The following is a 13,068-nucleotide window of genomic DNA, read 5'->3' as shown; positions in this document are numbered from 1 at the left end:
TACACGATGACGCATACAAGGGGGCAGAGCCAAAACGCCGATGCTTCCGAGACCAGCCGAAGGGAGAAGATCCATCTGCGCAAGCGCGTCTAAAAAAGCAAGAAGACACCGAAATTAGACGGAACCATGGCGACGGGGACGCTAGCAACGGAGCAGGTAAGTGAATAACTTCTGTATGGCTCATATTTAATGCACAATGTATATTACAAAGTGCATTAATATGGCCATACAGAAGTGCTTAACCCCACTTGATTTCGCGAGACAACCCCTTTAACATCTGCATGCAGTTTGTATGTTCTGCCTGTTTTTGTCTGGGTTTCCTCTGAGTTCTACTGTTTCTTCCCAAAACTGCAAAAATATACAGTTAGATTAATTAGCTTCCTAACAAACTAAGGAAATTAGATTGTGAGCCCAAGTGGGACAGTGACTGGTGGGACCGATAATAATCTATGTACAATGCCAACAAGAAATAATCAATAAACTATAAGCGGAGCATATATACGGAGCTGTGTACTGGACATAATGTTAGTATACGTATAGCAGAGGGTATCAATGGGCCATGGGGTGAGTCACAAATGGTCACTAATTGCCCCCCACTGCCCTATGGTATACAAACCTGTGCAAAAATACTAAAGCAGATCAAGAATTATACATTTTCTGTAGGATTTTATGTAGCAGTGTCCGATCAATTTACATAAATCTCCAAAAAGATAAAAAGAAAAGCGTCCAGCAAACAGACACCAGTGTGACCCCTGCCCCAAGCAGTACAATGCAGCAGAGTCTGGCACAGGGCGGGGATAACAGGCACACAAAGCACTCTGGTTATCAGACTGTTATCAGGTTAGAAGCCACATCCAGGGCTGTTAAGCAGCACAGATGCCAGAGGGATCACTCAGGAGGGATCACTCACCTCGTAGAAATTTGCCAGTAGAACAACACGCACAAACTGTAAAAAGGGCCAATGTCATACAGGTGATCAAAAACTGTCATCTAATGTGCATTATTAGGTTAGGAAGGGGAGAGGCATTCCGATTTCCTTGGACCATATATTACAAATTCTCTTTACCTTACCAGAAGCTTTCTGCTGAGCTCACTGTCGCCCCCTTCATGTCATGATGAAGAAAGGAAGTGACAACTGTTCTATGCACATTTCTGGCTCAGCCACAATAACTTTTGTATCCTCAGTGAAACAGTGCTGATATCATGAACGCTCCCCACTATGGACCCCGACAGGGTGACAGGCAGGAGGATTTTAATTGTCACACCCAAAAGGAGCGATTTTATAAATTCTCAAAAAGGTATAGTTAGTGGGCACGTCTGATTGTGATGGCCTACTGGACACCGGCGTTGCAGAAGGACGGCTTCTTGACTGTCAGAGAGACACATTTACTATTGGTGTTGCGGCAGAATTCTGGTGTAAATTGTGCTTTATTTGTGTAAATCCTTTTAGATAAATGTAGCATTTATTTGCGCCAAAAAGAACGTATCTTACATCTTTTACTCCACTTTTCAAAAGCATTAGAAAAGGAGACGGTGTATGAGTGCAACGGGGTTTTTAGAGACATTTATGATATGCAACTTATTAGAAAGTTGCAAAATTTCCACAATCACACTCCAGTAGTTGGGAAGATGCAACAAATTTATGAACATCATGCGATATTTGTTACATCTTTAGGCCTTAGTCACACGGGCGTTTTTTCGCGCAATTTGCGGATCGCATGACGGATGCGCATCCGCAAATCGCGTGACCGGGGCCAAAAAAATTGCCCGAAAAATCTGCTCCTAGCCGCGTTTCATTAGAAACAGGCTGGAGCTGTCCAGCGCATTGAATTCAATGGAGCCGGCAATATAGCCAGCTCCATTGAAAGCAGTGCGCTGCGGACGAGTGTGGGATGAATTGTCGGGAAGGGCTTAAATACTGTATATAAGCCCTTCCCTGCAATTCATCCAGAAAAGTGTAAAAATAAAAAAAATCTATATACTCACCGTATCTCAGCGCTGAGCCAATCAGGGGCAAGTCTGACTCACACCCCCTTCACACCCACTGCAGGCCGGCCGCTCTGAACTCCAGCTGCCGGGACAAGGTGAGTATATATATATTTTTTATTTTTACACTTTTCTGGATGAATTGCAGGGAAGGGCTTATATATTTAAGCCCTTCCCGACAATTCACCCCGCGCACGCCGGCAGCCCATTGCTTTCAATGGAGTCGGCTGTATTGCCGGCTCCATTGAATTCAATGGGCAAACATCATTCTTCTCTGCACAGCTGTTACAGCTGTGGCAGAGAAGAATGATTTGTCTTCTATATGTTCTCAATGGGGTCAGCGCTGCTGCCGCCGGCCCCATTGAGCGCATATAGAGAAGAGAACAGGAATCGCAGATTGCAGATAGGTGCGATCTGCGATTTCTGTTCTATAATTTATCGGACGAGCGCATAAAAAGCGCTCATGTGTCTGATACCATTGCAAAGCAATGGTTTTAAAAAAAAATCGCCGGACGCATGCGCAAATCGCGCGAAAAAACGCCCGTCTGACTAAGGCCTTAAACTGGAAAAGGGGGGAAAAAGCGGTCAGAAAACTGGCGTCAAACTGTGTTTGTGTAGCTTGCTTCATGAGAAATAATGAAAACCCCCAGCATGCACTGCAGCAATTCAGGAAAGTATAGTATTAAGGGCTCTTTCACACGAGCGCATATCGGACGCCGTTTTCACGACTGGCCAATATACGCTACCATCTGAGGCATAAAACCACGTGAACGGGCACACAAATCACCTCCTCTCTGGCTGTTTGCAATGGGAGGGGACGAAGCAGGGGCGGAGCTAAGCTACCACCCCTTGTCAGCAGCCAGCAATGGTGGGAGGCGGGATGGGACAGCGCTTAGCTCCACCCCCACCCCACCCACTCCCATTGAAATCAACTGGAGGGGAGGAGAGAAGAGAGAGGGAGTTTAGCAGTTATGCTGCTAAACTCACTCCCACCTCCCTTCTCCGGCTGCTGTCATTGGCGAGCCCATGCAGCAGCTGACGTATTCCGGCCTTAAAGATAGTTCCAGGACTATCTTTTGGGCCTGACATAAAAATGCCCGGCTCTATATTGGCCCGGATGGGCGCTTTTACAGCATGGGAAAACAGCCATGTGATCTGATGCATTGGAATCCAATGCATCAGATCACAGCGTATATCGGCCGACCGTTAAAATGGCGGGCCATTATACGCTCGAGTGAAAGAGCTCTTAAAGTGAGGAAAAATGGGTCAGATTTACTAATGATAATATGACAGTTTTCTGGTGTAAATTGTATGAAAAAACTGTTTTACATGAATTACACCACATCTACTATGTGTTTTAGACACTTTCCGACACATTTGTGGAAAAGGGGGAGTGGCTTATGTGACATCACAAATCAAAAATAGCGAAATTAGTGATATATACTTAGATTAACAGTCTTACAAGTCGACAGATTTACCATTTAGCAGAGACACTGTGATAAATCTGGTAAGTTTTAAGACTCTCTGTCAAGAGTTTGCACTGTCTATTAGACGGTATAAGTAAATCTGCCCCAATATGTTTGTGGCAATTAGCAATGCAGAATGTTACTCTTTCTATAGTTCACATTAAGAGTACCCCCGCTAAAATGGCATTGGGGTGTATATTGTAGACTTGGCCAAGAGAAATCTGTAAGCGCGGTCTGTCAGACTGTCAGTGAGCGAGGGGCCAACAGAGTGCTGGGATGATGCTGGGGGTGATAGAAGCTGACGGTAAGAGCAGTTGGGGGGTATATATCAATTACTTCGCTGAGTACAGAGAGTCTGCAAGTGCGATTAGAGTATCACACGGATTTAGATATACATCTATGAATAGCTGTCAGGTTCTCGCTAAATTAACAAAAACCTCATCATTATCATATTATACACATATTATGATAATTATCACAGCATTCATACGAACTGTATGATCACATGCCAATGAGAGCGGTGACCACACACAAACACGTGCCCTCTACTGATCCAGAGGTGACAATCAGCGCTCTGTCCGTCCCCTGCTACAGTATACAATGTGACTCTATACAACATATTCTGTTTATTGTTACCGGGAACCAGTCACTTCACGCTCTATATTATGACAGAGACTTCTGAAGACCAGATGAGACCCTCTTGGCCACCAATAGTCTTTACGCTGCTCATACTCAGTTCTCATTGGAGCAGGAGAGTTTCCCTATATTCTCCTCGCCTGGCACCTTGATGCACTATTTTATGGATGTGATTGCACTAATTAAACTAATACAACACGCTATAGTCTTAATTATCTTTGCAACATTAGTTCGCTGTAACAAAATCAATCGAGTACCAGAGATTACTGTAACGTAGGACAGAGGGACAGAACAGTTACAGGATGCACTACACCCTATGCCTGACATGCCCGTTTCTTTGTCGTACAACACCCCCTCTTTATGTATGTTTGTGGCACAACCTTCCATGCCACCCCTCTGTTGATGCCCCCCTTGACTGATGTCTCAGGGATACCTGCTGGAAACCTTGACCCTGAAGCTCTCTAGCGTTGTGCAGCTCCACATCCCCTTGTTATCAGCGCCAGGGTCAGCAAATAAGGGTTTGCTCACATGGAAGAATTCAACGCGGATTGTTCAGCATGGATTCCACCTCTAAAAACCACGTCAGGCCACGTATCGCTTTACAAAGGGCAAATCCACGTGCGAAATTCCCGATGTGAAGTCTGTGCTGTTTTGCACGGAATCCGCATCAGCAGGTCCCTTCTTTTTTCTGCACATGGATTTGAAAAATGTGTGCGGAATAAATTCACGCCCCACAGACTACAGCGCAGATTCACGCCCCACAGACTACAGCGCAGATTCACGCCCCACAGACTACAGCGCAGATTCCCATTCATCCTAACTTGCTGTGGAATTTGATATGGCATTGGCACGGATATTGCGGCAAATTCTACTGCAAAAATCCAATGTGTGAACGGGGCGGATTTTCTACACCAAACAATCTGCAGCATTTACTGCGGCAGCCATGTGGATGAGGTTTTCAAAATGTCATGTCATCCATATGTGGCAGAAAAAAATCCACATGACATCAGTGCAGAAGCTGGCCTGCGGTGTGGAATCTGAATCTGCTGCTGCAAATTTTAACAGAGGATTTTGTGCAAATGACTTGTGGATTTCTGCTATAGACTTCAAGGGAAAGATTGAAATCTGTAGCACAATACGCAACACACCCACAAGAGTAGTCACGGATCTTTAAAACAGATTATCCCCACAGAGACACTGCAGATTTTCTGCATGGAAAATCCACAACAAAACCCGCCCTGTGTGAACATACCGTCAGAGTATAGATGCACCAACACCGTACGCTGAGGTGTCAGGATGGAGTTCACCACCAACAAGGTGATGCTTGGGGAACCCCTAGACCCCCTGGAACACTAGATTTCCATGCAACCCAGAAGCACTAATGTAAGAAGTCAATGAACAGATGGTAAACTGTTATATACGCAGCCCTGCTGTAAGGAACGTAGCAGCCATTGAGTTATAGAATGGGCACATCACCCGTTACACAGCCCCTCTCCACCAAGTGACACAACAGCTGCTTAGATACAAAAGTAGGGTGTATTTTGGGATCCTGTATCCTATGCTTCTGAATCCAGCCTTGGTTTTTAATATTGGTATAGAATTCTATTAGACTGACCCCGCCATAGAGACATGTAAGAAGTTAGCCTCTCTGGGGGGCCATGAGCTTAGGCCCCTACAGTTAATTTCCATGGTGGCACCTCCAGGAATGTTCATTTATTTAACTGATCTAGCTAGCTATGTGGAGAGCGATCCTGAAACATGACCCTACTAGGTAGTAATGATGTCAGCATGCTAACATTGACATGAATGGTCGGTAGTTACAGGATAGGGTGACATGAGGGACCACGGGTAACACTGGGTTATGTCATATGCGTACTAACCTGAGGGTTCGCTGCCTTGCGCTGCGCTTCGGGATAATTTAGCCTTGGCTGATTTGCTTGATGTCCTTGCTGTGACTGGTGAGGCTGAGGGGCTTTCACCACGAATGTTGGAGAGGTCTTGCATGCTGAAACTCCGTAGTCTTTCTGACAGTGCTCCCTGCCCCTTGGGAGGAAAAAAAAAATGTATTTTCCACTTTTTATCCTGCAACAAGCATATAACTACGACAGGCATCCTTATTCAACACCAATGTCTTGTAAGAAACACATACACACATTGTATCTTAATAATGCTGTACAGTAGAAAGGGTGGGACTAGATACAGCACCGGTCTTGTACATAGGCAGCGCTTGATATTGCAGCTCAGCCAGATTTAAAGGCTATGTGCACCTCTGCACTCTTTTTTTTTTCTTCTAATCAACGTGTTTTTGCAAATCCAGACTATTTGTAATTGGTTTTCATTATAAAATTCTGATTCTTCGATTTCTACATTTGCATTGTGTTCCAGGGCGCTGCAGACTGGAGGACTGAAATCTTAGCAAATTCTGTAAGCTTCTCCCCTAGCCTGCTCCTCTGTTGTGAAGGTACATTCAGTGCCTTTTCACTGAGCTATTACAGACAGTGCCGGAGAATGGTGGGGGAGAGCAGTGAAGAGAAAACTACTATTATAGAGGGCTGTATGACAGTGCCAGGAAATGGTAGCGGAGAGCTGAGAAAGCTACTGTTACAGAGGATTATATGACAGTGCTAGAGGATGGTAGAGGAGAGGAGAGAAAACTACGATTACAAAGGGCTGTATGACAGTGGCGGAAGATGGTGGAGAAGAGTAGAAAAGAGAAAACTACTATTACAGAGGGCTGTAAATTTTATGCCTTCATCAGCAGTCAGGGAGAACGGGGGAGCAGCTACATAAAGACAGCTGTGTAGTATTGAGTGGGTGATAGAAACCAGTTGATCTCCCCTGAGCCAGAAACTTGAATGTAGGAGAACCTGCAAACCAAGTATGAAGCTTTCCAAGTGCATGCGAAGGAAAACTCAATGCAAAAAACCCCAGACAACTGTGATTTTTTTTTTTGTCTGCAGCGACTTAGTAAGTATTATGAATGTGTCACAATGCGCTCGTGTGTAAATGGCCTAAGAGAGCAGTCTATTGGCAATACTATCTATTGGTCTCGCTCCACTGGCATGGTTTATATGGGTAGCTCTACTGGCAGTATTTATTTGGAGCACTTTTGATTGGTATCAGTTGGCTTAATCTGTTTAAGTGGAGAACTTAGACAGCAGTATTATTTATTGGGGGGCACTTTTCTGGTACTCTTAGGGCATGTTCACAGGAGGCAGATTGTCCATGCAGAAAATACACTGCATTTTCAGTAGCAAAGAAATAAATTAGACTTTTGAAATCTCGTCTACACACTACAGAAAAAAATCTGTCGAAGATTTGTATGGATATTGACCTGCAGAGTTCCCACCGCATCTCCTTCAAATGTGCCCTCTGGAACTTCCAGTCTATGTGCAACAAACTCCCAACCATCCACGACCTCTTCACCACCACCTGTGCGCCCTCACCAAAATGTGGATACAGCGGTGTGACACTGCTTACCCTGCTGCACTGTCCTACAATGGCCTGCAGTTCTCCCACACCACCAGATCGGATGACAGGTGCGGCGGTGGAGTAGGCGTTCTTCTCTCTCCGAATTGCTCCTTCCAGGCTATCCCCCCCGGTTCCCTCCCTCACCTTCCCCTTGTTCGAAGCCAATACCCTATGACTCTTCCACCCACTGTCCCTGCGAGTCACAACTATCTACCGCCCCCCAGGTGACACTCGCCTACTCCTGGACCCATTTCCTATCCTATGAAATTCCAACCCTCATGCTAGGTGATTTAAACATCCCCATAAATGACCCTACCTCTTTATCTGCCTCCCAGCTTTTAACGCTTACCTCCTACCTCGGCCTATCGCAACTCTCTGACTCAGAGACAGCAATATCCTCAACCTAATTTTCCTCCTCCTCTGCTCTGCCTCCCACTTTACTAACTCCCCCTTTCCACTCTCAGACCACAACCACCTTTCTTTCTCCATCAGGCACCCCAACATCTCCCCAGAACCCCCCCCCCCCACCCACCTTACCTCCAGACTCTCCACACCCAACAGTTCGCTGAGACCTTACATTCCTCCCTGTTCCCTGTCTCTCTCCTCTCATGTTCCAACCTGGCTGCCGCACACTATTACACCACCCTCATACATGCCCTGGATGAAGCGACAACCCCCATGACCCGAGCCTCCTGCTGCAGACCGTGGCAACTCTTGCTCACGTCCCAAACGTGCTTCATCTGGCGGTGCTGTAGGTGTGCTGAATGGCTGTGGAGAAAGTCAAAACAGCCCGCAGACTTTCATGTCCCTTGTCTCCTCACTATCCCACAACCCCCAACAATTTTTTGACACCTTTGACTCTCTCCTCAACCCCAAAGAACATGCTCCTGTGACGCATTTCAGTCCCGGAGAGCTAGCCACCCACTTAAAAAAAAAAAATAAAAAATTATCCGAAATTAAATCACCGTACACTACACGGCTAGCCCTGATCCCGATCTTTTCAGCACTGCATGTACCACTCACACACTATCTGTACTCGAACCAACGACAGAGGAAGAAGTCTACAGATCGCTTTCCTCCACTTGCCCCACCACCTGCGCTAGCGACCCTCTCCCCTCACACCTCCTCCGGTCCCTCACTCTCCCCTTTACAATCCATAATAAATGCGGCAGCTAGACTTATCTTCCTATGCAGCTGCTTCTCAGATGCCCCTGCACTATGCCAGTCGCTGCACTGGCTGCCCATACACTACAGAACTCAATTCAAACTCATCACCTTCACCCACAAAGCTCTCCATGGCACTGCGCCACCGTGCATTGGTTACCTCCTGTCCGTACACCACCCAGCCAGCACACTCCGATCTGTTAAAACACTCAGACTAAACGCCCCTCTAATTCAAACCTCACACGCTCGCCTCCAGGACCTCTCCAGAGCAGCACCAATCCTCTGGAATGCTCTACCCCCAAGATATCTGGACAATCCCCGATGCACAGAATTTCAGCCGCGCCTTAAAAACGCACCTCTTTAAAGAAGCATATCAAATCCCCCGAACAAATCCCACCCATCACCCTCCACAACCTGCCTGTCATGTCCATGCGGCTCACAAGTACCATGCTTAGCACAGACGCAGGGTGATTTTCACGACTACTTTAGTAGATAGACCTATGCACCGAAGAGCAGTGCGCACCACAACTGAAATACGTAGCCCAGATGTAAAGCCTGTGCGATACAAAAGTACTACACTCAGCACGGCAACAGGGAATGTACACACAGTAGGAAAAAGCCGCACACCACGCTATGGGGGACAGTAGCACCACTCCAGGGAGAGGGAAGGAAGCCTGGCCCTAACCTAGCAGAAGAGGACATGGCCTTGTCAAGAGTTCTAGGTGCGGAATATGAAATCATAAGAACTTTTATCTTGTCGCAAAACAAAATTGACTCCACAATGCGGGATCACTCCACTGTAAATTATTACACCAACGTCGAAACTCTGCGCAAAAGTCTTCAATAGGTGATTTCCCCTGACGTAGGCCTCTAATCTTACCCTCTGTCAGGCATACGCTATGGGGGTCATCATAGATCAGGCCCAAAGCAGAAAAAAAACGAATCCACCAATGACAAAACCTCAGAGGTGAGAGGCAATGAAAACGCCCAAGCCTGGGGATCCCTCTGTAACCTGGAGATTACCAGCCCTACCCTCTGAGACTGGCCTGGCTCTACCCTAGCAGGGAGGTGACGGGTCCCTGCCTAAAGCAGGGTTATGGCCTCGAAAAAGGCAGCCCCACGGTCTTCATTCTGGGACCTGATTGTTCCTATAGGAACCCCAGGAGAGATGAACCGACACGTAAAGCAAAAACAGAAGTGAAAAGCAACAATACAACTGAAAAAGAACCCGCAGCAACTTATCTGCAAGTAGGAAAAACACCCAGCACAGCAGAGCTCCAAACTCCAACTTCTCCACTATGGAACGGAATAAGCAGCACTGATAACCAGGAGGGGTGAGAATATATAGCCACTCTGTACATGAAAAACTGGTAGAGTGAATAGAAAACCACAACTCCAACCTACTCCCAGGCATAACTAGTCCAGCATGAAACCATGTAGCAAAGGCAGACAGCGCCAGCAGACTCTGCACATAGTGCATTAACCCTTGATCTACTTAACAAAGCAACAGGTCTTTGCCTGTGTTGAAGCCACCTTGCCATGATGTTGTCACGACCAACGAGCCGTGACACTGCCCCTGCCATGCCCACTGCACACCGGGACAATCGTCCAGCTACGGCACCCCTCATTTCCCATTTCGCTGTACCTCCTGCATCACCCCCCTCCTCACTGCACACTAATGTTGTTGGTGTAGCCCCCCACCCTATTGTTTCCTACTTACTGTATACTATATGTACCTATGGTATTGTCTGTGCTCCCTTGTTGCCCTGAAAGCGTTGCGGAATAAGTTGGAGCTATACAAATAAAGACCATTATTATGTACAGCGCACGTCCCCAAAATACACTAGTGCTCCAGAGGCGACAGACAATGAGAAGACAAAAACATGCATATATACTCTATGTAGTACATGTAAATAACTTAGATTTATACTTATATCAAAGGGTCTGGAGACTTTTCGGACTAATATATATATATATATATATATATATATATATATATAGTCATTTTGTTATGTTGTGGCCTTGTGCAGATTGTTTTTTTAAATGAAATTTTCCCATCATTCTGCACTCAGTACACCATAATGACAAAGTGTAAACAGAATGTTAGAAATCTTTGTAATTTTTTTTAAAATAAAGAACTAACATTTTGCATTCACATAAGTATTCAGACCCTTTAGTATGACACTGGAAATTTAGCTCTGGGGGCCACACATTTCGCTTGATCATCTTTCAAATGTGTCTTCACCTTGACTGGAGTCACCTGTGGTAAATTCAGCTGATTGGACCTAATTTTAAAAAACACAACCTTGTCTATGTAAGACCTTACAGCTCACAATGCAAGTCAGAGCCAAAACTAAGCCATGAGGAGGAAGGAACTGCCTGTAGAGCTTAAAGACAGGACTGTGGAGAAGGCTAAAAAAAATTTTGTGCTGCACTGAAAGTCCCCAAGAGCCCAGCAGCCTTCATAATTCTTAAATGGAAGACGTTTGGAACAACCAGGACTCTTCATAGAGCTGCCAACCCACCAAACTAAGTAATAGGGTGAGAAGGGCCTTTGTAAGAGAGGTCACCAAGAACCCAATGGTCACTCTGGGTGAGCTCTAAAGATCCTGAGTGAAAATGGGAGAAACCTCCAGAAGGTCAACCATCACTGCAGCCTCCACCAATCTGGGCTTTACGGCAGAGTGCCCAGAAAGAAGCTTCTCCTTAGTAATAGACATAGGAAAGTTTCCCAAAAAGCATCTAAAGGACCATCAGACTGTGAGGAACAAAATTCTCTGGTCTGATGAAACTAGGATTGAACTTTTTGGCCTCAATCCTAAGTGTTACGTCTGGAGGAAACCAGGACCTACTCACCAGTCGCCCAGTACCAAGGTTCATCTTTCAACAAGACAATGACCCTAGGCACACAGCCAAGACAACACAGGAGCGGCTGAGGGACAACTCTGTGAATGTTCTTGCGTGACCCAGCCAGAGCCCTGACTTGAACCCAATTGAACATAGCTGTTCATGGCACTTCCCCATCCAACCTGACAGAACTTGAAAGGATCTGCAGAGAAGAATGGCAGAAAATACCCAAGAAGACTAGCGGCTCTAATCACTGCCAAAGGTACTTCAACTAGGCACTGAGTACAGGGCGTGAATACTTATGTCAATGCAAAATTTTAGTTTTTCATTTTTAAAAAATGTACAAATTGCACATTTGAATACACACATTGACTTTAATGGGTCCAAGTTTTATGAGTTCTGTCAGTTTCAAACCGGACAGAACTCTGACTGCGTGAATAAGCCCTTACCGCCATAAACAAATGGACTTACAATAGTACTTGTCTCTGCTCCAAGGAACATGGCGCATGTAGTCAGCTCACATCCATCTCTACCAGCCATAGTCAAAACATGTCAGTAGAAATATAAAATACAGCTGGAATATTTTGAAAGCAGAAACCAAATCTTAAGACTCCGGAGACGACAGTTTAAAGCACTGTTTTGGCAGTGAATGTATTCTGCGCTGCCAAGCCCTAGCCCGATTATGAATGTTATTCTAAGGATCACAGTCTGCAGCAGGACAGCTCTGATCACGTAGAAACTGCATTGTTCTCATTTCATAGTCTAATAGCTAAAATCTGCACCCCAGCCGCACCTAACCAGAGGCTGAACTGGATGCTCTCGGGCCCTGATTCAAAATACCACAGCCCCCTCAACCCTAATGCTCCATTTATAGTACTGATATCTTGCTATGTGATAGAGGGATCATTACTGGACACCAGGACCCAGATGTCACTGTAACCTCTGCACCCATTACAGTTTTCCCCCTTATGGTTGCCTGCAGACGGCCGGGTCGGATCCCGCTGCGAGAATTCTTGCAGCGGGACCAGACCCGAGCCCCTGCAGGGACCAGCGCGACACTCACCTCTTCCACGGCTCTGGCTCTTCGATGTGCTGGCCAGCCGGCGCATGTGCAGAGCGGAGCCGGTGGCCGGGGAGTGACATTTCTGTGCAGGGCTCTGCAAGCCCCACAAAGAAATAGAGCATGCCGCGATTTGTTTTCCGCGCAGGACTGTCATGCTGCCGCTTGTTCTATTTATTTTATGATTTCATTCTGCTTTATCTGATCCTGATAGGGGGGGGGGGGGGAAACCTTACAACCCTTCACTAGGCTGAGAATTTGCCTGACTGCAGAAAAACCCTATTTAGTGGGAGCTATACTATTGATAGCTTTTGAGTATATCAAAACTCACCTACTAAAAGGATCTAATAGACAGCGATGTATTACCTGGGGACCTTTTTTTAGTGCGCAGACTATCTGGGTATTGACCAAGACATCACTCTAAGTGATAACTGGGCA

At 46.0% G+C, this 13,068-nt stretch overlaps 1 protein-coding gene across 8 annotated transcripts in view; it reads right to left on the bottom strand.

Annotated features, from left to right (window-relative positions):
* REEP1 (receptor accessory protein 1) overlaps positions 1-13,068 on the bottom strand; it is a 94,940-nt gene that overhangs the window by 44,161 nt on the left and 37,711 nt on the right. For 5 of the 8 annotated variants that reach the window (XM_066572983.1, XM_066572981.1, XM_066572982.1 and 2 more), the window contains exons 6-7: positions 5,969-6,131; positions 911-946 (exon numbers count right to left, since the gene is read on the bottom strand). In XM_066572983.1, the coding sequence (XP_066429080.1) occupies positions 911-946; positions 5,969-6,131 (199 nt within the window). The remainder of the gene's footprint in view (positions 1-910; positions 947-5,968; positions 6,132-13,068) is intronic. The other 3 variants (XM_066572984.1, XM_066572978.1, XM_066572985.1) reach the window with 1 other exon arrangement.

Source organism: Eleutherodactylus coqui, chromosome 7, assembly GCF_035609145.1.
Source record: "Eleutherodactylus coqui strain aEleCoq1 chromosome 7, aEleCoq1.hap1, whole genome shotgun sequence".
Lineage (NCBI taxonomy): Eukaryota > Metazoa > Chordata > Amphibia > Anura > Eleutherodactylidae > Eleutherodactylus > Eleutherodactylus coqui.
This window is presented reverse-complemented; position numbering and strand designations above follow the sequence as displayed.